Genomic DNA, 25,491 nt, shown 5'->3' with positions numbered 1-25,491 from the left:
TCATGTACCCACAAAGCCTGCCTGGCAAGCAGTCTCTTATCCACTGATTAATTTAAGGTATCTGCTTAATGATTGGAGTGCACTGAATTGTCTTCCAATATAACCCAGGGCAAATACTGAATTTCTAGTTCAGATCCAGTTGCTACCCTGCTGTCTGAACTTGCTCAGTGTGAGAGCCACTCACTGACCATACCACTCAGTTCTCCTGATCAGGCCAACAATTCCAATTTACCCTGTTCACTAAGCACTTAGGAGGAAATCACTCATCATTTCACATGACCCTGCACCTGCAGAAACAGGATCATACCTCTTAAGAGTGGTTGTGCCATGGAGTGACAGTCTTCTCTTAGTAGGGCTAAAGAATGCTGGTCTTCCCAATGCCCACTTGTGCCAGGTGAGCTCCTGAGGATGACGGAGACTCACAGCAAAAGCCAGCAAAAACGCTAGACGATCACAGGAACAAAAAGGCCCCTTCAGTGGAGCCAGTCTTGATGAAGAACTGCAAGCCCCCTTAACTGTATGCCTGGCATGCATCCCTGGTCTCATTCAGAGATGCAGCTTCTACACAATTCGCTCCGTTTATATGCACACCAAAGACTTGTAATTTGTACATGAGTGTCTCCTGCTTGCCCCCGTTCAAAGCAAGGAATCATGTGCATTTACTCCCCAACTCTTTTGTCATTATCCTAAAAGATACACCAAACTAATGGATGTGGATTTTCCTCCAAAGGAATGCTTTATTGACAAGTTTCCTGTTATTCCTGAAGGAAGATACATCATTGACCTGCACTCCTGTCGCCTCTTCACACAACTGTTTTAACCCTGGAAGAAAAGACATCACAATGTCTCTTCTTCAACTCCCCAGTTCCTCACCTTTCCTTGTTTTGTATGGTATAGTACTCTAAGGGTATCCGAAGAAACCAAGGTACTTCATAATCAAAGGATACATCACACCATATCAAACCAGACACGAAAATGGAAAGACCCCACCTCACCTCAGGAGTGTAGAGATATACACACAACAAAGTCTTTGCCCTGCTAAGAGCCACTAAGGCATAGTGCTGCCCCTCCCTCCAGACCATGCCTCCCAACAGCTAGGGCCCTGGCGTTGAGAGGATGTATAATGTGGCAATTGGAGGCAGGAGAAGGAAACTTAGAAAGAAATCTTTGTAGCTCCTGAGAAAAGATGACAGCAGAGTTCTGGCTGAATGAAAACCACATCCCCTAGGTGACCTGCAGGGTGGGTTCTGCCTCTCATTTATTCTTTGTGTCATAGGCGGGCAGGCAGGCAGGTACTACGGACCAGAGCCCTGCTCGCTGTCAGCAGAGCAACACTATGCAGGGTACATGCCATTAAAATGCCAGAGACTGAGGCTTTTTTCCTTCTCTCTGCCCTCCTGACCCACAGCACAAGAGCCTTGTGGGCCAGACTGGAAAGCTACTGGGAAATATCATTCTTCAAAAGAACCAAGTTTTGTATACCAGGAGAAAGTGTTAGAGAAATAAAATGTACTAACTGGTACTGGCAGAGTATGAGATGGGACAGAGATAAAACTCTACATAGTACCCATAACCCATAGTACCCATAACTCATTTATAGGGATATAAAAGACTATAAACAAATAAAGCATAAGGCAATGTAAGGCTTGAATGCAAAGAAATATTCAATAATGAGGCTAAAGTTGTTTTGCCTCACTTTTTTCTATTTAATTTTTGAAAAGTCCATCACATTTAAAAAATAGTGGATCTGCTTCTGTCACAGCCAGGTTGTTCTCTAAGAATGAAGCGGTTGCTTATGTTTCCTTTCTGGGGCCTCAGAAAATAAGAGAACTCTCTCATTTCTCAAATGATGCAGTATGATCTTCTGAGCTATGGGGAGGAGGGCAGGCAATACTCCTGACAACTCTTCCCTCAGCATCCTGGTGAGACTGCCAAAAAGAACGTGGGCCCCTGTCCACTTCCTGTGGCCCTGGGAAGGACAGCGCAGTGATCTGCTTCATCTATGAACTTCAGTGTAAAATATTTATACACAAGACTGTTCTCTAATTCATGCCAAGGCAGCAGCCACATCTGCACGTAGATGGGTATGACTGTCTTCAAAACCAGCTCTTCACTGGCCCTGGCCGGTTGCTCTGTCATGCAGAGTTGCAGCTGTGATGATGAGGGTGTGCTTCTGTATTCTGTGGATGATAAGCTAGGACGAGCTTAGAAAGGGGCATGATCCGGTAATGGCTGGTCACCACTTCCAGGTGAGGAAGGGAGGTTATCGCTGCCATTCTCTCTGCTACCCACAACCTTAGACTATAGAAAAAACAGAGAAAGTAAACCTAAGACACAACAGAAAACAGAATAGGTCCAGGGACCATGTTCAACTCTCTACACAGGTTTATGCAACATGAACACTAGTCAGCAATGAAAAGAAATGAGTCAATGACATACAACAGTCTGTATGGGTTTCCTAAGAATTATACATTGTGGTGTTTAGAAAAAAACATTCATACTGTGTGGTTCCACTAGATTGATTACATTCTGTATACTAAGAAACATGTATCTGGGGGAAGGAGCTGGAGAGATGGCTGATTGATTCAGGTTCAGTTCCCAACACCCACATAGCGGCCCACAACTGCCTTTCTCTGACCTCCACAAGACCAGGCATGTATAAAGTACATATACACACTTACAAGCAAAACACATTTTTTTTGAGACAGGGTATATTTTATATCAAAATATGTCCTGGAATTTTCTATGTAGACCAGTCTGGCCTAGAATTCACAGAGATTTGCCTGCTCCTGCCTCCCAGCTGCTGGGATAAAACATTCTGCTTTTGTGTACATAGTATATATGAGTGCATATGGACACAAAAGGTTGATATTAGATATTTTTCTTCATATTATTTACTGAAGCAGATTATCTCAATGAACCCTGAGTTGAGTGACTTAGCTAATCTAGCTAGGTAGCTTGTTCTAAAGACACCCTGGCACTAATTCCAGAATTTTGTGGGATTATAGGTGGGTTACCACACCTATCTGAATTTTCATGTTAGGGATCTAGGTTTCCAGTTATTGGGCCATCAAGAATGGCCTCAGCAGGTAAAGTTTCTTGCCACTGAGCCTGACCACCTGAGTAAAAGGAGAGACAGGTTTGCTTCTGACCTCCACGTGTATGCCAAGGCATACATACACACCCTCCCCCAAATACATTTTACAAGAGAGAACTGAATTTGAGTTATCACTCTTGTGCTGCAAGTGTTTTACCCACTGAGGAGTCATCTCTACAACCTAAGAGACATTCTTGAAAGGATAAAATTATAGAGATGAAGAACAGATTAGGAGATGGCAAGGCAAAGAAAAAGATGGGCATGACCACAGAGGCACTGATGAATAAGTTTTAGCTGGGTTTGATGGCTACAATTATAATCCTAGAACTCAGGAGGCAGTGGCAGGTGAACTGAGTTCAAGACCAGCCTAGTCTACATACTAAATTCCAGGCCAGCCAGGACTGTTATACAATGAGACCCTGTCTCAAAATTAAAAAATCAGAAACAAACAAAAACACACTGTTTTGTATCCAGAGACTTTACCCAAGTTCTGTAGTATGTTATTATTGCAGGAACAACATGAAAGGTACAAAAGACCTCTACAGGAGTTCCTGTAATAACAGTCCTCAGTAATAAAGAAGTTGATTCAGTAGATCACACCCATGCTTCAAGAAAACAGACAGCCCAGGAATAGTTACCTTTATGGTCCCTACTCGGTCTTCAAAAGACTTGAAGGTTGCAGAGTTCCTTTAAAGAGATAAGGGAGATAATGGCGTGAAAAGGTGTTTTGTTACCTCACCCTCCTCAAGTTGAAGGACCTAGGGCTAGGACTATGCCCAACTTCTAAACTCTCCTCATGAAAATGGGACACAACAGAAAGGAGCAGTCACCCTGCAGACTCTACACCGGGTAATTTTGAGTGTTTTACGGTTGGGTCCAGATGTCCCAACCGTACATTTACATTTAAGAGTACTGTAAACCCCTGACTACAGTGTGCAGGATCCCTGCTCTAATCTAAGCAGACAGTCCTGATTAAGCTCAGATGCAGCTCAGTGGGGTCCTCAAGCACTGAAAAAATAAAAGACATTCTTGGGTGTCCCCATTATCATAAATCATGCAGTCAGTTCCCACATTTTAGGAAATCACTGGAATCAACACACCCAGAGTGCAAGTAAGCATCAACCTAAGAAAACCACCTCTTGGTCATATTATCATCTGTTTTTTTTTCTTCCTTTTCTTTTTTGTGTTGGGATGAGAAGTCATGGAGTCCTTCAAGTATATCTTCAGACAAATCACATAAAAGGAAAAATCACACTTTTGGAATAATAGAGGGTAGGAAGACAGAGGAGAAAGGTCTTCACACACTAAGACACAACAATTTTCCTAACAAGGATGGACTTTGCTGAGGCACTATGCTTGGTCAAACAGGTGGGAAGCAACAGATTATACTAGAGATGGTCCTGCTGGGCTGAGAATGAGATCTCCAGAGATCCATGTGCCAGCCTTGCTAACCCTCCCTGCTGAAACCACAGGCACCCAGAGCTAGAGCCTGCAAAGCTAAGTCTGGGTCAAAGGTTCACAAAATGGTTCTCCTCTGGAGGCCTCAAAAGAAGTTTCCTTCCCATGAGCTCTTCCTTGCCAGCCAACAGACAGTCTTTAGCTGAGAGGAAGCTGCCAGGAAAATGAAGACACATGGATTGCGGGGGACAAAGAAGTACAAGGTATGACTGGTATTGCTGCCCACCCCCACCCAGAGACATTTCTGGAGAAATGGAAGCAGGAATACATTACCTCATGGTCGGCATACTTATCGAGTGGCGGATGGAGTAGCTGCTGCTTGGAAGCATGGTGAAAGCAGAGAAGGAAGCAAGAATTAGCCTGTGGCGCCAGACCAGCCCACACTTGCCAGCTTAGATCATATATAAGAAGAGGCAAGACTCTCCCAGCACCAGAGTGAGCTACTGACCCTCTCTTCCAGCTCCAAGGGTTTCTAATGCTGGCTTTGCTGAGCAGTGTGGCACTGATCAGGAAGAGCATTAAAACAGGAAAACTGAAACTGGCAGGGCATACCTTTAGTCCTACCACTAGGAAGGCAGAGGCAGGCAAATCTCTGAATTCAAGTCCAGCCTGCACATAACAGGATTGAGAACACAAGGTGCAGGGTTGGTATTTCCTCCAATGTGCAAATGCTTATTCTCAGGCATAAACTTAGGTATGGACATTTACCACTAACGTTAGGTCAGTCACTTTTACTGACCCAGAAATATGCAGTCCAGTCAGGTCCAGATGAGGCGCTCATAGGGGATAGTCATATAGACCATGCCTTATGAGCAAGTAGCTGCCTACTGGTACCATCCTGAGGCAAAGGGGGCTTCCACTGTACTGGCTTTCCTACTTTCACCCAGCAAAGCCTCCCATAGGCCTACCGGAGTCCACCTTGCCCTAATACAGGTGTGTCCATAGGTCATGTCCAACGTCACCTTACCTAAAGGAGTGTGAGAACGAATGAGCCCTGAAAGATAGCAGCAGGAGAAAAGAAGAAAGACAGCATTATTAAGCAAGGGAGGCCAATACCATACAAGACCCCCAACAGAAGCCCTATGTCCCTCTGTTCAAAATCTGGAAGGTTAAGTAGGGTTAGCATGTGAGAAGACACTCTGTGGATGCCTCTTTAGTGCTTAAACTGATAGGAACAGCAGAATACATAGCTCCATCCTGACTCCACAAAAAGCAAATAAGAAATCTGGCAACCATGTGGTTCATGACACTGTATTTCTGAGCACTGTTACATGTATAATAATACAATTACAGGTTAAAGGACAGAGAGCAAAGAGAGGTCTAAAGAAAATACCTGAGACATAAGTAGCCCAGTGAGTAAAGACTTGAGATATGACACAGTGAGCCAGCCAGGCTGGGTCAACACTTCATGTCCACAGAGCACCTTGCATTCTCTGAAAGCTAAACAGGAACCCAAGCACCATAAGATGACCTAGAACATACTAGAGGCTAAGCACTAAGGTTCTAGGCTGCATCACAAAGGCCAACCTAGAACATGCAAGTCCAAGGGCCGCTGCTTACCAGGTAGAACATAGCTGGCAACTCCTCCCCCTCTACACTGCTGGACTCTATGAGTGGTCTTGAGCAGAGGCTACTCCCAACACAGAAGGAGCCACTGAAGAACACACTCATCACTCTGTAGATTTAAGTAGGATCATCAAGCCTACTTCCTACTTCCAGTTTCCCATCTCAAGTGGAGGGTATATCAGAGGTGCCTGGAGCTTCAATGGCTCTAGGACTGGTCCACCATGGACAGAGACATCCATCTGCTCCTCCTAAACTCATGATATTAGTTTCCTGAGGCCAATGGGCATTCTCAAGAAACTATTAGCATGATAAGCCCGGGCCTCAGAAACCACTGTGATTATTTGTGAGATGATGGAACTGTGCTATGGACCAGAGAGATCAGAGTTCATAACACTAATACGAACACCAACAAATATGTTCTCTTCCACAGGGGAAGACACACAGTAAACAGGAAGCCCTTTGGGCACTGTGAAAACAACACCACCACCCAACTGGAGAGAACCAGCTTCACTGACCTTGTTCTGAAAACCCTCCTGATCACTGTGGTTGGTCCACACAAGCCAGAACAGTGAGACCAGACAATGCTATGCCAGTATTACTGCCACAGGAGCACTGCTAACTGCCTGCCATAGTCCTAAGGCTACATACCACGGGGTCAATAGCAAATCCCAGTTCTCTGAAAAGAAAATAGAAACTTTATTTCTTTTCCAACAAGGAGAAGAAATAACACAGGATCATGATTTATGCTCCCAAAGAAAGGCAGACCATATAAAAAAACAGCTCAATCAAGATAGCTAAACATAGCTTTTAATTCCAGCAATTCAGAGGCAGAGGCAGGCGGCTCTCCACAACTTTTAAGACCAGCCTGGTCTACAGAGCAAGTTCCAGGACAGCCAGGACTACACAGAGAAACCCTGTCTCCAAAAAACAAAAAACAAACAAAAAAAACAAAAAGATGCCTAAACAGGTTAGACATGGTATCCAATACTTCAGTACAATACTTAGGAGATAGAGGCAGGTGGATCTCTGTGGGTTTGAGACCAGTCTGATCCACAAGAGTGAGTTCAAGGCCAGATAAGTATACACTGTGAGATTCTATCTCAAAGAAAGAAAAAAAGATGGCTCAAGAGCCACTTCCATGAACACTAACACCCTATCAGGTATCTACCGAGAATGCTCTGAACACACTAAAAAAGGAGTAAGAGCTCAGAGTACCTCATACCTATAATCCCCACATTTGGAAAGCTGATGGAGTAGAATTACCATGAGTTCAAGACCAGCTTGGATTGCAGAGTGAGGAACTATCTCAAAAGGACAACAAAAATGCTAACAGACACACACACACACAGAGTGAGAACTCCTTAAACGAGCAAGCAACCTATTTTTCAGGAAGAACAGGATGGTAGTTCCTGGGAGTTGGCCAGGATACCAGTGGTATAACCAGCAACTACCCACCACTAGACATAGCACCTCATCGTTCAAGAAGTCCCAAACTGATCCTAAGGACAACATGTCACCTGCCCTAACAGACACCCCATTCCATCATGATTCCAAGGCCACATCACTACTTTGCAAAAGAGCTACAGGGAAAAAAAGACTAGTGACCTTTCTTTCCCCAAGGAATAAATAAACTGCCAAAGACAAACAACGGAAGTCAGAGGAATTCCCACAAACAAAAGTCTATAGGTAGATTGGCAGGTTATCATGGGGGTCCCTATGTTATGTGTCTGAACCCTTGACTTGAAACAGGTTTCCACTTGAAACTGCTTACCTCATGTCTCCAAGCTTCCTACTGATGGCAGAGCCCATGGTAGACAAGGCAGCAGATGTCTTCTGTCCTGCCTGTGAAAGGGTTTCTTGAGTCTTCTTGTAGCTGGGAAAAAGACACACCACTTAGATTAACTACATACAAAGCAAGGGCAGCAATGGTTCATCACCAAAGAAACCAAGTGTGTAGAGAACACCCATGGGAAAACCAGGGTAAACACTCACTGGGTGGTGGGGGCCATGCTCCCTGGGCCTCTACAGTGATGATCTACTCCAGTTCCTCAACTTCCAGTTTATCTAAACCTGATCTGAGACTTTGCCATTCTCTTGTTTTCTTATGGTACTTCTGACTGCTCAGGGAGCCAAAAACTGCCGGCCACAAAGAAAACAGAGCACAGACATGCTGGCCCTGGCAGCACTTCGGGCAGGCAATACTGCAGCAGCAAACAAAGTTCTCAGCTTCTGATCAAGCCAATTCAAGCTCAAAGTTTCCCCTTCCAATTCCCACATAAATAGTCTTCTGAGAAAAGAAGGCACAAGCTGAAGAGCATTCATGAAGGATGTCCCCAGTTTGGGTTAGCACCTGTGCAGTGCCTTCATACACTGAAGAGCCCTCTGATTTCCAGCACTTTCTACACAATATCCTTCCAGAATGTGAACATCCCTTGCTCATGCTCCCTCTACTGTGCACGGGCAGCCGTGGCCCGCAGCAAAGACCACCAGTCCCATCTCCCCCCATTCCCTATGTTGCTTATTCACATATACACACATCGCACTGAGACACGGCTCTACAGCCTTAACCCAATGGGATGAATGTCATTATGGTCAGAGATACTAAGGAGTTCATCATAAGAATCTTGCTTCCCCTGCAGAGCAAGTTCCAGAACAGGCTCCAAAGCTACAGAGAAACCCTGTCTCAACGCCTCCCCCTAAAAGAATATTGCTTCCCTGTTGGCTCTGCTACCACATAAAAGACACAGCAGTCTCAGAAACAAAGACCATAACCAAATAACCAAATGCCTCATTCAAAAACCTTTAGGTCATAGCTCCCCATTGAATGGAGCTGGGGAACTTGAAGCTGAGCCAGGAGTAGATCAAGACTCGTGAGGCTGCTCAGTATCACCATAGCTACCTAAAGAACTTCTCTCCAACATACCTGGCAAAGTTTGAAGTTAGGGTATCAGTAACTGGCTTTCCAAACCCTTCCGGGCCCTAACTCCTATAGAAGGTCTGGTAAGAGCACCTGCCAACCCATAGGTTAAAGACAGGACTGATGACCCACAAAGGCCCTGCAGCCTCCTCCTGAGCCTACACAAACCCAAGTTCCATAGCACTTTCCTACCAAAGCCAGGGAAGTGAGAAGTAAGATTTCTGTAAGTATACTTCACTGAAAACAAAGTGTTTCTTTAAAACATCAAGTTCAAGGTGATTAAGGACTGCAGCATTTATTTGCAGAAATATAAATTCTGTAGGAGAGACCCAGCCAATCAACTTGCTAGCAGGGTCCCCCGAGGATATTTTTTACTTATAAAGATTGTGGACGTGCTCCCAACCGCCTCTTCTGCTTTCCTGTTCTCCGCAGGGACCTGTGGTTCTGTAAGTCTATTTCCCCATTAAAGCTGTATATATTATTACAGTCTGTCTACATTCATTTACACCGCTACAAAATTCAAAGTAACTACAACCTAGAAAGGGGGGGAGCAGCAGAAAAAAGGCAGAGGCAGAGAGAAAGAGAGAAACACAAACATACTCCAGTCAGTCAGTCATGATAGCACAGCCTATAATCCCGGCATTTGGGAGGCTAAAGAACAATGAAAAGTCTGAAGCCAGACTAAACTGCATAGCAAAACCTTATTTCAAAAAAGGAGGCAAAAGAGGAAGGAAGAGGGAGGGAAGGAGGGCATGTCATAAGGTCATCACCCAGATCCATCGCTGCAGGCAAACTACCCAGACAAACCTACTCCTTGGCAATCTGGGAATCATTACATGTCATGCATATTGGGGAAGCTAAGCTCAGAAAGTGATAGCTAGAAAGCAGAGACAGACAACTAGAGAGCACTGTACTGTGCTGCTTGAGACTTAGACCTCTTAGAACGCTGGTTCTCAACCTTTGGTTCAAGACTACTTTTGGAGGGCCTTTTCATAGGAGTCTTGTACCAGATATTCTGCATATCAGATATTCTGCATATCAGATAATTAGGCAGAGACTCCACAGCTCTGCTCTCCGGAGCAGACGCCTCAGAGAGACACCATGCTCCAGGCTCCTGGGCAGACACACGCGATGAAGCCCTGAACTAGAATCTTCCCGGTAAGACCGGTGCTCACAGATTGTTAGAGATGGGTTGATTGGGATATCAGAATTAGCCAGTAAGGGCTAGAGCTAAGGGCCAAGCAGTGATTAAAAGAATCCAGTTTGTGTGTAATTATTTCGGGTAAAGCTAGCCGGGCAGGGCAGGCGGCTGGGGTGTTTGGGGACGCAGCCCCACCGCTCATATTACTACACATTATGATTCAGAACAGTAGCAAAATTACAGGTATGAAGTAGCAACAAAAATAATTTTATGGTTGGGGGTCACCAACATTAGGAAGGTTAGAAACCACTGTCTTAGAACAACATAGAGGGTTGGAGAGATGGCTGAGGTTAAGAGGTTAACTGCCCTTCCAGAGGTCCTGAGTTCAATTCCTAGCAACCATATGATAGCTCAAAACCACCTATAATGAGAGCTGATGCCCTCTTGTGGCATGCAAGCATACATGCAATAGGCAGAGCACCCTATACACAATAAATAAACCTTTGAAAAAAAAAAAAAAAGAACCCAGAACAAGCTGGGTGATGGAGGGCAAACCTTTAATCCCAGCACTCAAAGAAGCAGAGGCAGGTGGATTTCTGTGAGCTTGAAGCCAGTTTGGTTGGTCTACAGAGTAAGTTCCAGGACAACCAGAGCTACACAGAGAAACCCTGTCTCAAAAAACAGAACAAACAGAGCCGGGCGGTGGTGGCGCACGCCTGTAATCCCAGCACTTGGGAGGCAGAGACAGGCGGATCTCTGTGAGTTCGAGGCCAGCCTGGTCTACCAAGGGAGTTCCAGGACAGGCTCCAAAGCTACAGAGAAACCCTGTCTCGAAAAACCAAAAAAAAAAAACAGAACAAACAAAAAGACTAAAATGAAGAAGGTGGAGGAGGAGGAGGAGGAAGACGACGACGAAGAAGAACCTAGAACAGGCATGTGTCTGTCAGCAATTGTGGATGTACTTTCCCTGCCCTTTCAGAGTCTTCCTTTTGAGGCTAACCTCATTTTCTTAGGCTTACCAGAGGATACCATTCCCTGTCCACAGTAACTAATTCTCATAATATTCGCACCTGGGCAACCTTGTTAGACTGCAAAATTAGAAGCAGGGGCTTCTCTGTCAACTTACCCTGATTGACACTAACTGTAGCCCAAAGAACTCAAAGTAAAACATGAACCAACTAGTAACTACACAGTTAAGTGGTACACTATACCTATAAAAAGAAAGCAATAAAGTTTCATGGCCCTCAGAATATGGATGCTCCTTTTTTTTTTTTTTTTGGTTTATTCGAGACAGGGTTTCTCTGTGGTTTTGGAGCCTGTCCTTATACACAAATGACTATGCTGTGTAAGTGCAGTACAACTTTCCCATGGCTATATACAGAGGGGCAGACACTCATGCCTAATGAGCCCCATGTTGTTCCAGTCCTCCAGCATGCTACTGGCTAAAAGGAAAATACAAACACATGGGTCAAGAAGGTCAGGAAGCTTGTATATATGACCTTCCTCTGTGAAAATGTTAGGCAGAGTCAAGCCTGCCAGCAATCCAGTTCCTAAATTCTGGTCAAGGTAGGCACTAGCTTCTTCTTCTGGAAAACACCAAATGGCAGATGACGCCGGTGCAATGGGAGGACTGGGAGGACCGGGAGGACCCGGAGGACCCAGGGGCCCAGGATTAGGAGGATTCAACAGTGGTTGTGGTTGAGGCTGAGGCTGAGGCCGAGGCGCAGGGCTTGCAGAGGTAACAGCCGAAGACAAGGAGTGGATCCCCGTCACCAAGCTGGGCGGCCTGGTTAAAGACATGAAGATCGGGGGGCTGGAGAGATGGCTCAGAGGTTAAGAGCATGGCCCACTCTTCCAAAGGTCCTGAGTTCAATTCCCAGCAACCACATGGTGGCTCACAACCATCTGTAATGGGGTCTGGTGCCCTCTTCTGGCCATCAGGCATACACACAGACAGAATATTGTATACATAATAAATAAATATTAAAAAAAAAAGAAAGCCTTTTTAAAAAAAAAAAAAAAAAGACATGAAGATCAAGTCCGTAGAGGAGATCTACCTCTTCTCCCTGCCCATTAAGGAATCGGAGATTATTGATTTTTTTTTCTGGGAGCATCCCTAAAGGATGAGGTTCTGAAGATCATGCCAGGGCAGAAGCAGACTAGGGCAGCCCAGCAGACCAGGTTCAAGGCTTTTGTTGCTACTGGGGATTACAACGGTCATGTTGGTCTCAGTGTTAAGTGTTCCAAGGAGGTAGCCAGTGCCATCCGAGGGGCCATCTTGACCAAGCTTTCCGTTGTCCCTGTGTGAAGAGGCTACTGGGGGAACAAGATTGGCAAGTCCCACACTGTTCCATGCAAAGTGACAGGCTGCTGTGGCTCTGTTTGTGCACCTCATCCCTGCCCCCAGAGGCACTGTCACAGTCTCTGTTCCTGTGCCCAAGATGCTACTGCTGATGGCCGGTACACATCAGCCAGGGGCTGCACTGCCACCCTGGGCAACTTTGCCAAGGCCACCTTTGATGACCCGTGACCTCTGGAAAGAGACTGTGTTCACCAAGTCTCCTTATCAGGAATTCACTGACCATCTTGTGAAAACCCACACCAGAGTCTCTGTTCAGAGGACCCAGGCTCCAGCTGTGGTCATAAGATAAGGGTTTTTATACAAGAAAATAAAAATTGAATCAAGTCTGTTTAAAAAAAAAAGATAGGCACTAACCAAGCAGAGAATAAGAAGAAGTGGCATCTTTAGTCCTATTCCCATTACCCTGATTTCTCAACGCAGAATGCCTCCATCTTAGGAATCACTGCTGACAGCTCTCCCCCGAAAAGATGGGGCAAAACCCCAGAAAGCCTCTGCCAGAGGAAGTTGGAATGGATGTTTCATAAACTACACTTCCACACAAAACCATAGATTTCTCTGGGAGATATAGAATCCCATGTATTTGTTTTGAGTTCTTTGAGATGGCATACCAGACAACTCTATGTCAGGCAATTTTTCGAACATACATTTCTCACAAGACTACCTTCACATTGAATCTGCATTATGAGCCTGTCTGCCTGTCTAGGTCTCTAGCAAAACAGATGACAGTGTCTCCACCTAGGGAATATATGATTCCAGCAAACTGTCCGGTTCAGTCCTAAAGATAATTGTCAGTACCCATAGGAAAGCTAATGTTGAACCAAAGAAAACCAGAGCTTTCTATACCTGATTGCTTCCCATATGACACCAGACCTTAAGGCCCTTCATACACAGGAAACTAAGGAGGTCCCCAGACACCTTTAAGATAAGCTCATCAGAATTTCCTTCAGGTCAAACATGGAAAGATTTCTCCCCTAAGTGTTAAAGTAACCATGTCATCATTTCCTTCTAAAAGGAAACTATTCTCTGGCAGTCAAATCCTGCCAGAAACCATCTCTTGAAGTCTGATTAAATTATGCATCGATCCAGCAAAGATATTATAATCAGACTAGTACACGGGTAGATGACATCATTACCTAGATTAAGGATCCCCAAACAACAGACGTCACTAAACTGAACTTTGACAGACATACAAGGGCCCTCCTCAAATAACTTATGCTCTCCTGATATTTTATGAGGCTGACAGTGCAGCTCCTCCAGACCACAGAACTTCTTGAACCTGCCAACATGTGACGCCATTACTCCCATCCAAGAGTCTCTCACACACCAACAGCTGGAGGTGACTCTGGGGTAGAGCGCAGGAAGACAAGCACAAAAATCTACCACCACCAACAGGTCAAATGACATCAATCACCATGTCAATGCCACAAGTCAGGGTTTATTTGATATTCAAAGACAGTGCCCACTCACGTCAGGAACCTCATATAAGCAGGCAGAGAATTTTAAGCATGGTCTGGTGACTGAGTAGATTTCTTAACTACTGTACTCTATCCTTCAGGTGTTTAAAACATCCTTTAATTATTAAGTTGGGAAGAGAACAATAGCCAGCAAGCACTGAAAGACAGTTTGTGCCAAGGGTGCACAGCTTCCCTGTCCCAGCAAGACCGAGAGAAGAGAGAGGAAGGACACTGACAGCATGGGCACTCACAGGTCAGACTGGGTCACTTTCTCATTCCACTCTCCAAGTTTCTCAGACGTTTTCACATAGCTAGAAACAGAAAGTCTGTGATGAATATCTGGAACGATTCCAACCCAGGCTTCAGGCTGCATGTAAGACTCCAAGAAGACAGAAGACTCCTGCTGTGCAGCCCACCCAAACAGTCTAGAGCCACTACCACACCTGTGTGTAGACCCAGGGCTAGCTAGGACTCTATAAGACAGAGATGAGCATGCCCTCTTCCAATCACAACACAGGAGCACCTGGTCGTTTAAGAGCAAAAGGCTCCTGGGAAGGGCACAGCCCATGGTCCCTGCCTGCCTGACAGGTACAAGACCGGACCCAAAGTCCTCAATACCCTACTACAGAAACGGGATTTCTAGAGGTGAAATTTACAAAGTGTAAATGTTTGCTTCTTTAGTAAAAAGCTTCTGGAGACGTCCACAAAGCAATGCTGTAACAGGAGAAACATGGACATAAACATGGTAAACTCTCACCAGATTCTGATAGCTCAGTGACATGTGAGACTGGTACCCATGTCTAAGGACTTCATTGGTGCTCTGAAGAATTTGGACCCGGGGAAACATTTTCTACTTGGACACCTAGCTAATTCCATGCTCCTTTTCAAACACATGCAGATTTCACCCTCTGAGTAAACACAGGCACAGTCCCTAAGAACTCAAGTCTTCTGGTCACCTATTCCCAGCAGTCTCATTTAATACTGACTGTTGTAGAGCGTCTCATTCCCCAGCACTCATACACTCCATCCACAAGAAAGAGAGGCACTTCCTTAGCCAAAGGAACATCCCCACTGTGCCACAGTGGGAGTGGTACCTACGCAGTAGAGACCTGCACATCATGCCAGCTCCTAGACAGGTTCTGCTTCAGCTCCCCTAAAGGAGAAAGGCCCAGCCTCCTTTTCAGCTCTCCACAGTGCCTCTCTTTGGCTGCCAGGACCTGGCGCAGAGTGACAATTTCTTCTTCCACCTGTAAAAGAAGCAGGGCTGGGGATATAGCTCAGTTGGTAGAGTGCTTGCCTTGTGTATATGAGGCCGAATTAGAATCCCAGCACCACAAGAAAAAAAAAAAGTAGTTGACATAAGAGGCTATGACTACTACAGGAAGTGACCATTAAACATCCTTACCCATGTTATAATGAGACTTTCTTAGAAGTTTTCACTTACAGAAACAGTTTAAAAAAAAAAAAGCATCCCCAATGGCAGCTCGTCTGCCTTTAACAGGCATCAGCACCCAACTGCTAGTCAGTTGTTCTCCAGGACTGCCAACCACTCTTCCCATTTTCCCTAAGTCTCAAGACAACCAAAAGAGCCCTATCAGAGCGTGTGCTCTCTCTGCGCTCTCTCTTTTGTTTGAAGACAAGGTTTCTCTGTGTAGCCCTGGCCTTCAGAACTCAATGTAGAGATCCACCTGTCTCTGCCTCTCAAGTGCTGGGGATTATAGGCATGTGCCACCACTTCCCAGCAAGAAAGAGTCTTAATAAGAAGAACCTGAACTTTTTTTTTTTTTTTTTGGTTTTTCAAGACAGGGTTTCTCTGTGGCTTTTGGAGCCTGTCCTGGCACTAGCTCTGTAGACCAGGCTGGTCTCGAACTCACAGAGATCCACCTGCCTCTGCCTCCCAAGTGCTGGGATTAAAGGTGTGCGCCACCACCGCCAAGCTCTGAACTTTTAAAAGAAAAGTAACTTCTGTAAAGAAAACTTTGAAGCTTTCCCACAACAGAATGTGTTCCCAATATTTTTAGTCCCAGTATAAACAGCTATACTGAAAACGAATTTTTCAGTCAAGCATGATGGTGCAGTCCTATAGTCCCAGGAAACAAATCATCCTTGACCCTGCTTAGGGGATGAGACCCCTTATCAAAAAGATAATAAAAAGGAAAATGAGCTGGGTGTTGGTGACGCATACCTTTAATCCCAGTACTCGGATGGAGAGGCTATCAGAACTCTGTGAGTGAGTTTGAGGCCAGCATGGTCTACAGAGTGAGTCACAGTACAGTCAGAGCTGTTAAATAGAAAACTGTCTTGAAAAAAAAAAAAGAAAAAGAAACAAAAGTAAATATGGTGCCACTTGCCCATGATCCCAGCACTTAGAAGAGAGGGTTATGAATTGAGACCAATCTCAAACAAACTAAAACTAAAAAGAGCCAGTGGATACAGATTCATGAGGTCTTAGAAATGACTTTCAAGTGTGAGTATCTGCAAACAGTATACTTGGAGACATTATTGTGTAGACATCGTCTTCACAGAGCACCTAGTATTTCCAGACAGACAGAGGTGGTGAAATGAGATCAGGCCCTGTCTCCTCTAACAGGTGATTCAAGTCCACACTTTAGAACTAGGCACATACAAAGAGATAACCCAGAAGACAGAGAACAGGTAACACCCCAGCAATACAGGTCACAGAATAAATTGTTCTACTTTCAGTACAACCCAAAAGGATTCATGATTACCCCAGAACAGGAAATAAAACCAAGGCACCTTAGCAAGCTCAGCCCGGAGCTCTTCTTCCTCCACCTCTGTCAGGCCCTCTACAGCTGGGGTCCGGGGGGCCACACCTGGGTCGACAGGGACATCAGTCATGAAATCAGACAGCACACCTTTGTTAGGAGAATTCAGGTTGATATCTGTCAGAGACAAAAATTGAAGTCAAGAAGTGTCAAGTTGTTACTCTACTAGGAAAAATGCAAGAATAGAAGGAAATAGGTGGCCAAAAAAGGCAGGAGAACAATGGAAACTAGAAATACCTCTAAAAGCATAAGATGATCTGAGGATTGGATGCAGAACAGCTACTTCTTGGGCACTTGAGATGCAAACCCAATACCACCTGCACTGTTGGAGTACAAGAAACACTAGCTAAGGCAGCCAAACCATAGTTCTCGTTTCCCTTGTGAAATACTACCTTCTACAGCAGGAAACCCTACTTCAAAGAAAGCAGTCCAATCTAATAAATCTTTGAATTTTGGTTTTTTTTTTTGAGTGAAGAAAGTAAATATAGCATTATTACTTTCCATTCAACTCAGGGAAGCCTAAAGGTTACATGCATGGAATACATGCTTGTCATCCAGCCCCAGGAAGGAATCGGCAAAATAAAAATCACCTTTAATTCCATCCTTGATCCTCTCACAAACAGGAGACTGCCATATGTACAAAGATAGGAAAAAGTACATTCTTCCACACACCTCTAATACTAATTCTTCAAATTCTTGCAGTCACCATCTTTACTTCACATCAGCACATCTTCCTATTTGCACAAATATCTTGGAAGGGACCACATAAAGCAAGCCATTCTTTTCGAGCATGGTGGCCTCACATCTATAATCCTAGCACCCAGAGGGCAGAGGCAGGCAAACCTCTGTGAGTTAAAGGCCAGCCTGGTCAAAAGCACAGACTAGAAAGAAAAATATCCTTAATCACACATAAGTTTGTCAACTACACAAATTCTAAAATCTACTAAGTATAAATTGAAAACATTAAAAAACTACATGTTCTACTCAGCGGTAACATCTTTTTTTAAAGGTTTTGTTTGTTTTTTCGAGACAAAGTTTTTCTAAAGTAGCTCTGGCTGTCTGTCTGGGATCTCACTCTGGAGATCAGACTGGCCTCAAAGATCCACCTGCCTCTGTCTTCCTAGTACTGGGATTAAAGGAGTGTGCCACCATGGCCCAACTCTTTTTTTTTTTTTAAGTAACTGACTTTGTTTCATGCAAGTAGCTTATGAAATTTTATTTATTTGTGGAACAGGAGAGATTGCTCAGTGGCTAAGAGCACTTGTTGCTCTTCCAAAGACTTTAGTTCAATTCCTAGCACCCACACAGTAGCTCACAACCACCTGTCACTTCAGTTCCCAAGGGTCCAATGTCCTCTTCTGACCTCCACAGGCAGCAGGCACACAAGGTATACAGACATACACAGACAAAATACAAACCTAAGATAAAAATAAATATTTTGATTTTAGATTGAGGCTAACCTGGTTACAGAGCTAGAGCCAGGACAGTCAGGGCTACACAGAGAAACCCTGTCTGGAAAAACAAACAAAAAAACATGTCTTCTCACATGACTCTTAACTTGTGTCAGGTTGACATGGAAACTAGCCAGCACACAAAGGAACCAAGTTTCATGAGAACCTGGCTGGGAAATGGTTGTGTTTACTATCTATTGAGGATGCCAGTGGTTTCAAATTTGTGCTCTCTTCCTCTCCCCCCTCATCTCTTTGTTTTCCTTTTCATCCTGGTGCCAGGCTAGAACCTCACTCTCATACCAACTAGGGAAAGGTTTTTACCACCGTTGTGTAAATTATTTCCTCTGAAATGCAAAGACTCCATCCTGCAGGGAAAGCTCCTTCAGCAGGAAGGCAAACAACTCAAAAGCTTCAGGAAATCCTTGAAACTAACTAGATTTACTAAGGCCCTCCCTGCCAGAATCAACAATAAAAGCTGAAAGTCCCTCAGAGACAAGTGAAACTTAGCTGCAAAGAAGATTCTCAGGGGAGAAAGGTTGCAAAGAAAACTCTTGAGACAAGGGCAGCTGCCTGGAATAAGCAGAAATCAGGACAAAGCTGGAAAAGATTTAGACTAACTGAGGCTCCTTGGAAAGAAAACTCCATGAGAATGCCCAAAGCTCAATGAATTTGCAAACACCCATCAAAGTAGGAAAACATCCAGAGTGTCCAGCTTGTATAAGAACCCAGAATTTCTGCCTGGGAGTCGGGGAAAGGAGATTCACCTTTAATCCCAGCAATTTGGAATGCAGAGGCAGGTGGATCTCTAAGTTTGAGGCCAGCATGGTCTACAGAGCGACTTCCAGGACAACCAAAGGAACACAAAGAAACTGTCTCAAAGAACAAAACAACAACAACAACAAAAATATTCTAATGCTTAGGTAATGTGTCGGTGCAGGTTAAACTGGAGAAAAGCTTTTTGAGTTTGGCTAATGTAAGCGTGAGTAAGCACCCCCACTTGTATACCATCATCTTAAGATTTTAGTCTGAGCCTGAGCCACACTTCTCAGTGTCTGTTTTGGCAACAGATATGTTCTGGGTGTGTCCTGACTCACTCTACCCTTCTCCCATGAGGCAACCTCTTAAGTAAGTAACAGTGGCGTTACCACCCAAGGGGCGCTGCTCTAAACACAAGGATGGTTGCACCGCCCCTTCCCTGTAGAGAGCCGCCCACAACACCTCGGCTAGAGTCCAACACCAGATGGGGTATTCCCAGGGGCCCGGCGAAAGATAGAGGGCCGCAAGTAGCGGGAGGCACAGGGAGAATGTCTGGAGTTAGCAAACGCTAGGAACCGGCAGGGCGCCGATAAAGGCCGCTACAGGGCGATCCCAGGGGAGGCTCAGGCGCCGTGGCAAGACAGAACCCACACCACGACCACCAGGAGCCTTGAGGTCAAGGGCCTGTCGGCCTAAGAGAGGCCGTGAATCGGACCCGCAGAGGCTGAGAGGACCGAGGGGCCGAGCCGCGACTGCCGGAATGCGACGCAGCCCATGCCCTTCTGCTGGTACCTTGGCTGGCGGAGTCCATATTCGGGTGACAGCTGCACCGTAGCTGGCGTCGGAGCGAGGATCGTAAGCCCTGCAGGAGCCAAGGTCTGAGTACTGGAACCAGGCAGCCGCGTACACGCGAGCCCGTGGAACTGTCGGGCCGCAGTAGTATTACGTAATCAGCGCCGCGCCGCCTTACTTCCGCTTGGGCTTGGGCCCCGCCTTCTTCCCGGCCCTCGCTCAAGTGGTGTCCAATGAGAACGTTCTCTGGCCTTACGTGAGACTAATCATTCAATTTTAGAGCTCCAAACTACGGCGAAGCGGGAAGTAATTCTTCCAGGCTGGTTTAGCCAGTGAGATTCCTGGGTAAAAAGGCCAGAGCAGCCGAAGCTCGAGGGACGGTTCGTTTTTTTTTTCCACAGTGCGCTTCACCCCATCATGTCCTCGCCTACCCACGAGCCCCTCAACCGAGCACCTCGGCGGGTCAAATTCAGGCCTGTTCACCCCCCAGCCCGCAGTCAACCTCTCCCTGCCTCCGAGAATTTCTTTTAGTTTTGATTTTGATTTTTGAGACAGCTGACTACGTGGACAAAGATGACCTTGAAGTTAACGACCCTAGTGCTAGGATTACAGGAGTGAGCTATCACAGCCGATTTACACCGTACTGGGGGATCGAGAATCCAGAACTTAATGCATGCATGCTAAGCAAGCACTCTACGAATTAAGTTGTATTTGCAGCCTCTTTATGAAGACATTTTTATTGTCTGGGGGTTGCAGTAAAAATAGAGAAAACGCGATTCATCCTCTTGCCCTGCAGGCGCCGCTCTCTCCAGACGGAGGCGTCTGGTACTGGAAGAGTTCACAGAGCCCCGAACAAGGCAGGGGCCGGTGGACCCTCCCAGTAACTGAAGCCCAGTCCTGTGCACGTACCCAAGTGTTTTCTCTCTTTTCACAGCGCTGGCGCCTCCTCCCAGTTTTCAGGTGAGCAAACTGAGGCTAAAGTAATTTTCCAAAGATCCCTCCAGAGTTTTGACGTTCTTGTGGTGTTAGTGTGTCAACACTAACAGGAGAAAGTTCCTCCAACTTCAGATGAGGGAGCTTTGACCACTGGGCAGCTGTCTACTCTCACGGTTTCTTTTGGCCTTTAGTTTCCTGGAAGAAAGGTCCTTAAATGATATCCTCACCCCCTTCCAGAACTGAGTCTCCTACAAAGTTGAACTTCCCTGTGAGCAGCTTTCTGGAAGTTCCTGGAAGCTTCCCATTGTCCCTCCCTTCTCTGGCTCTTCTCCCTACAGGTGTCTTCTTGCACAGGACTGGGTGCTTCACTGATTATGACAGTATCCTGTTCAGGGATATCCATTAATATATCTTCTCCATTTACTGTCTTGATTAACCCAGCCTGGTCGGCACCTGTCCACAGGGCTGGAAATGGCATGAACAGTCAGCAGTCTCTACTCCATATAATGAGTACAGGACAGATGGTGGTGAGCTGAAGACTTGCTCTGTTTTGCAGGGTTTTGTTTGTTTGTTTGTTTGTTTTGTTTTGTGGGGGTCGGAGGAGGTTGAGACAAGGTTTTTCTGTATAACGCTGTCCTGGAACTCCCTCCATAGAACAGGCTGTCCTCAAACTCACAGAGATCCATCTGCCCATCTCCCAAATGCTGGGATTAAAGGCATGTACCACCATGCCCATCTTTTCCTTTTCATTCTTTTTTGTTTGTTTGTTTTGGTTTTGTTTTGTTTTTCGAGACAGGGTTTCTCTGTGTTGCTTTGGAGCCTATCCTGGAACTAGCTCTTGTAAACCAGGCTGGTCTCAAACTCAGAGATCCGCCTGCCTCTACTTCCCAAATACTGAAATACTGGGATTAAAGGCATGCGCCACCACCGCCTGGCTGCTTTTTTTTTTTTTTTTTTTTTTTTTTTTTTTTTTTTTTTTTTTGGTTTTTCGAGACAGGGTTTCTCTGTGGCTTTGGAGCCTGTCCTGGAACTAGCTCTGTAGACCAGGCTGGTCTCGAACTCACAGAGATCCACCTGCCTCTGCCTCCCGAGTGCTGGGATTAAAGGCGTGCGCCACCACCGCCCGGCCCTGGCTGCTTTTCATTCTTGAGCCATGAACAAGGCCCAGACCTAACCCAGGTCTGGCCCAAGTAACAAGCAATCATTCAGGATCTCTGGGATCCAGGCTACCCTGTGGGCTATTACTCTGAGTCTATGGCCCCTCTATGGATCTCTCTTCATAGAAGGGAAATGAGAAGGGGGCACTGTAACTGCTGAGATCTGCTAGCAAGGAGGTCCTACAAGTGTCAGTAGTGGCTGGTACTCTCCTTTCTTTTTTCTTTTCTCTCTCTCTCTCTCTCTCTCCCTCTCTCTCTCTCTCTTTCGCTTTTACAAATAGGGTTTTTCTGTTTATCTTCAGCTGTCCTGGAACTCATTCTGTAGAGCGGACTGGCCCTGAAACTCACAGGGATCTGCCTGCCTCTGTCTCTTGAGTGCTGGGATTAAAGGCGTGTGCCACCACCGCCCAGCTAGTATTTTCCTTTCACTAGGAACTACTTGAATATTTGGTTGGTGTCCTCTTCTCAGGAGCTACCCTGCAGTCCAAGCCATGTGAAAGGCACCTCCTGTAGCCCCACAGCCTCCCTGGCCTCCCACTATCAGACATCACATTACCAAAAATTGGGTCAGATTTCACCTTTACATTCCTTCAAGAACCAGACACAGGCATTCATGTGTGGGAGGAAGAGAAAGGAGAGAAGTGGCAGAGAACAGAAAAAAAGTGAAGACAAGTACAGTCCAATATATACTTGCCCACTCTCTCAGACACCAAAATCCCCAGTCGGGCCAGCTTTTCTGTAGGGGTGTAAGGAGAGGAACAGTTGATGGGAGCTGAAAGGTGTAAACTGCCCAAATGCGTGAGTCCCATAAACAATAGCTACAGTCCCCAGGGCAATTGAAAGTCCTCAGGCTCCAGTGGGCTGCAGTGTGTTGCCTCCAAGTTTTTGAGGTGCTTGCGTGCTAGGAACAGTGCAAGCTGCCGGCGCCGCCGGGCACTCAGGTCTTGACCCACAAGCCAGGGGAAAGTAGGTCCGTGTGGCCCCCAGGCCTCAGCATCATCCATCTCCTCCTGGCGGCGCTCACGATAAGAACGCAGCATTGCCAAGCACCACTCCTCATCAACGCGGTAGCGCGCGTAGAATGCAGCTTCTTGAGCCAAGTTGCTGGTGCGCAGCCAACGGGTTACCACCGTGCTGCCCTCGCGGGCCATCACAGACGGGTATCGGTGCTGTAGCAGGCGCAAGAGCAGCTCATTGCCACGGTTACCTTCCACATCGCCCTCCCCTGGACAGGATGGCAGAGTAGCTACATGGTTCGAGGTGCTGACAACATCATCTTGGGTGCGTCTGAGCAACAGAACTGGGCCTGGGTAGCAGCATAACTGCTCAGCAACATTGAGATTGAAGTGCTCCCTTACAGTGCGTACCACCAACCCCTTCCAACTGTGGGGCATGACCTTCAGCGCTAGTGGCACCAGATCATCAAAGGTGGCATCCAACACCAGTGCACCCAGTTCTGGGTAAGTCATAGTGGCCCAGGTGGCTGTGAAGCCTCCAATAGACCAGCCATAAACCACGACATATGCTGGCGGGAAGTTCAGGCGGTGCAATGCATACTTGATGACCACATCCATTGCATTTGCATCATGTTGAGGAAAAGGTGCTCCTGTGCTGCCCCCGAAACCAGGGTGGTTCCAACCTAACACTGAGTATCCAGCCTCCAGAGGTGCGGACAGACAGCCCATCTCATAGAAGCCAGCATTGCCTTCACAACATATAACCAGTCGCAGGCCACGGCCATGGCTGCCTGGATGCTTGCGACGATCCATGAACATCGTGTCAATCTCATTGCCATCGCAAGCCACCAGCTTGGCACGCCGCCCACCGTAGCGCTCCACTAGACGTTCTTGGCCCTGCTGCAGTAGAGGCAATAGCGCGCGCGTCATCAAAAACATAGATCCAGGGTATACAAGCCAGCGGCCCAGGGAATGGGCCAGCGCATAGCTGGCGAGTTGGCTGGGCAGCTCACGGATCTGCTGAAGGAGGCACTGTGCTTGGCTCCGAGCCCCACGTGGAGACCTTGTGAGTGTGTCCGCGCCCAGTGCTGCATCATGTAGCAGCCACACACCTGCTGCAGCTGCAGCACATGTCAAGGCTCGATGGCTGCTGCCAGAGCCGGAGGCATGCACGTCATCCCAGCGGAAGTCCACCGGCCAGCCGCGGAAATTGTAAGTGTAGTTCGCTGTCAAGTAGATCTTGAACACGTGCACTAGTGCCTTCACAAAGCAGATGACACACATGGGCAGTGAAGCTCTGCCCTGTTCCTGCTAGCCCCAAGGCCAGAAGGCCCAGTCCAGGTAGTGAAATAGCAGCAGGAGACGCAGGCCGGGGCCAGCCGGCGGCTGCGGGAGCAGGCGCCAAGCACGGCTTTCTGTTGGCATTACTCCTCTTTGTTAGCCCTAATGGCCATTGTGACCTGTGCCTTCCAGGGCTAAGGGAAATCTGTATCACTCTCAGTTTTGTGAGTCATTGTTGCTGGGGAAAGTGACACTCGGGTAATGGGCTCATAAAGGGTTTTAAGGCTTGGTGTATCTCAGGTTCTGTTCCACACCCTGGGACAAAACCTTAAGACCTCACAGGAGCTGCCTACCATGTTTCTAGCACCTTTAGCTTCTCCCGCCTCCTCCACTGAAGATAGGAAACCAAAAAGGCTAGAAATGAACAGCCTTGACTTCTTCCTTTTGAGGGGAAGAGAGAATTAAGCAAAAGGGATTTCCCACACCTGGGCCAAACTTCTCGTGGGTAACACACTCTTAACCCCTCCTTAGACCTTGGGGTTCGTTGGTTTACATTTCCCTGCAAATATCTAGGTTAGAACAGAGCTGCCATTGGAGTTAGGTGTGTTTTCTCATAGTCTTACGCCTGCAGCTCCACACTTAACCTTCCCTGGAAGGAGCTGAGGGTGGACTAGGAACATCTTCCCACAACACACATACACTCACTCACACACACACACACACTCACACACACACTCATACACACACACACATACACACATACATACACACACATACACGCACTCATATAAACACACACATACATACATACACACACACTCATACACACACACTCACACAAATACACACATACATACACACTCACACATACACACACTCAGACACTCATCCACACACTCACACACACACACTCATACACACACACACATACACACATACATACACACACATACACGCACTCATATAAACACACACATACATACATACACACACACTCACACAAATACACACATACATACACACTCACACATACACACACTCAGACACTCATCCACACACTCACACACACACTCATACACACACACACATACACACACTCACCACACACACCTTTTCTGAATCCTCCTTTCATTGGGCCAACGGCAGCCATCACCTCCAGGTGGGTCCTGCCTAGCTGTGGTTCCTCTTTTTCAACCCCAGGTTGAGCATCTCTCTCCCACTTGAACCAACCCACAAACTGTGCCTTCCTCTTTTCTAGAGGGTTCTTGTGGGTGAGTTCCCCTTTTTCTCCTGCACTGAAGGTGGCCAACCCACCTGAGGGTCAGATTGAGCTGGGGAGAGCATACCGCAGTGCTCAGGAACTCTTAGCGGACAAATGCAA

The 25,491-nt window shown here is 46.4% G+C and overlaps 2 protein-coding genes across 9 annotated transcripts; both read right to left on the bottom strand.

The window, feature by feature from the left end:
* Nucleotides 1–713: 713 nt before the first annotated feature.
* Nucleotides 714–19,957, bottom strand: Tpd52l2 (TPD52 like 2). 8 transcript variants are annotated; one of them, XM_075963411.1, is made up of 9 exons: nt 19,781–19,953; nt 16,753–16,898; nt 15,094–15,242; nt 14,247–14,306; nt 7,893–7,994; nt 5,523–5,549; nt 4,829–4,870; nt 3,736–3,784; nt 714–822 (listed from the first exon to the last, which is right to left on the bottom strand). In XM_075963411.1, the coding sequence occupies exons 1-9, from the start codon at nt 19,797–19,799 to the stop codon at nt 817–819; spliced, it is 600 nt and encodes a 199-aa protein (XP_075819526.1). In that variant the 5' UTR covers nt 19,800–19,953; the 3' UTR covers nt 714–816. The 8 variants fall into 8 exon arrangements, with proteins under 8 accessions (XP_075819526.1, XP_075819521.1, XP_075819523.1 ...); XM_075963406.1 differs by having other exon boundaries at nt 714–2,301; nt 19,781–19,952; XM_075963408.1 differs by lacking the exon at nt 14,247–14,306 and having other exon boundaries at nt 714–2,301; nt 19,781–19,957.
* Nucleotides 19,958–22,534: 2,577 nt separating this feature from the next.
* Abhd16b (abhydrolase domain containing 16B) lies at nt 22,535–24,113 on the bottom strand. Its single transcript, XM_075963405.1, has one exon. The coding sequence runs from the start codon at nt 24,111–24,113 to the stop codon at nt 22,692–22,694; it is 1,422 nt and encodes a 473-aa protein (XP_075819520.1). The 3' UTR covers nt 22,535–22,691.
* Between the last annotated feature and the right edge of the window lie 1,378 nt (nt 24,114–25,491).

This window comes from Microtus pennsylvanicus, chromosome 2, assembly GCF_037038515.1.
Source record: "Microtus pennsylvanicus isolate mMicPen1 chromosome 2, mMicPen1.hap1, whole genome shotgun sequence".
NCBI lineage: Eukaryota > Metazoa > Chordata > Mammalia > Rodentia > Cricetidae > Microtus > Microtus pennsylvanicus.
This window is presented reverse-complemented; position numbering and strand designations above follow the sequence as displayed.

Excerpts from the sequence above, each read along its gene's own strand:
- Tpd52l2 (XM_075963406.1), bottom strand. Across the intron at positions 7,995-14,246 it reads AAAGTGACCCAGTCTGACCT|CTACAAGAAGACTCAAGAAA; the intron begins GTGAGTGCCCAT and ends TCTTTTTCCCAG. Across the intron at positions 4,871-5,522 it reads TCGTTCTCACACTCCTTTAG|CAGCTACTCCATCCGCCACT; the intron begins GTAAGGTGACGT and ends GCTTCCAAGCAG.
- Abhd16b (XM_075963405.1), bottom strand. The coding sequence starts at position 24,113 with ATGTGTGTCATCTGCTTTGTGAAGGCACTAGTGCACGTGTTCAAGATC.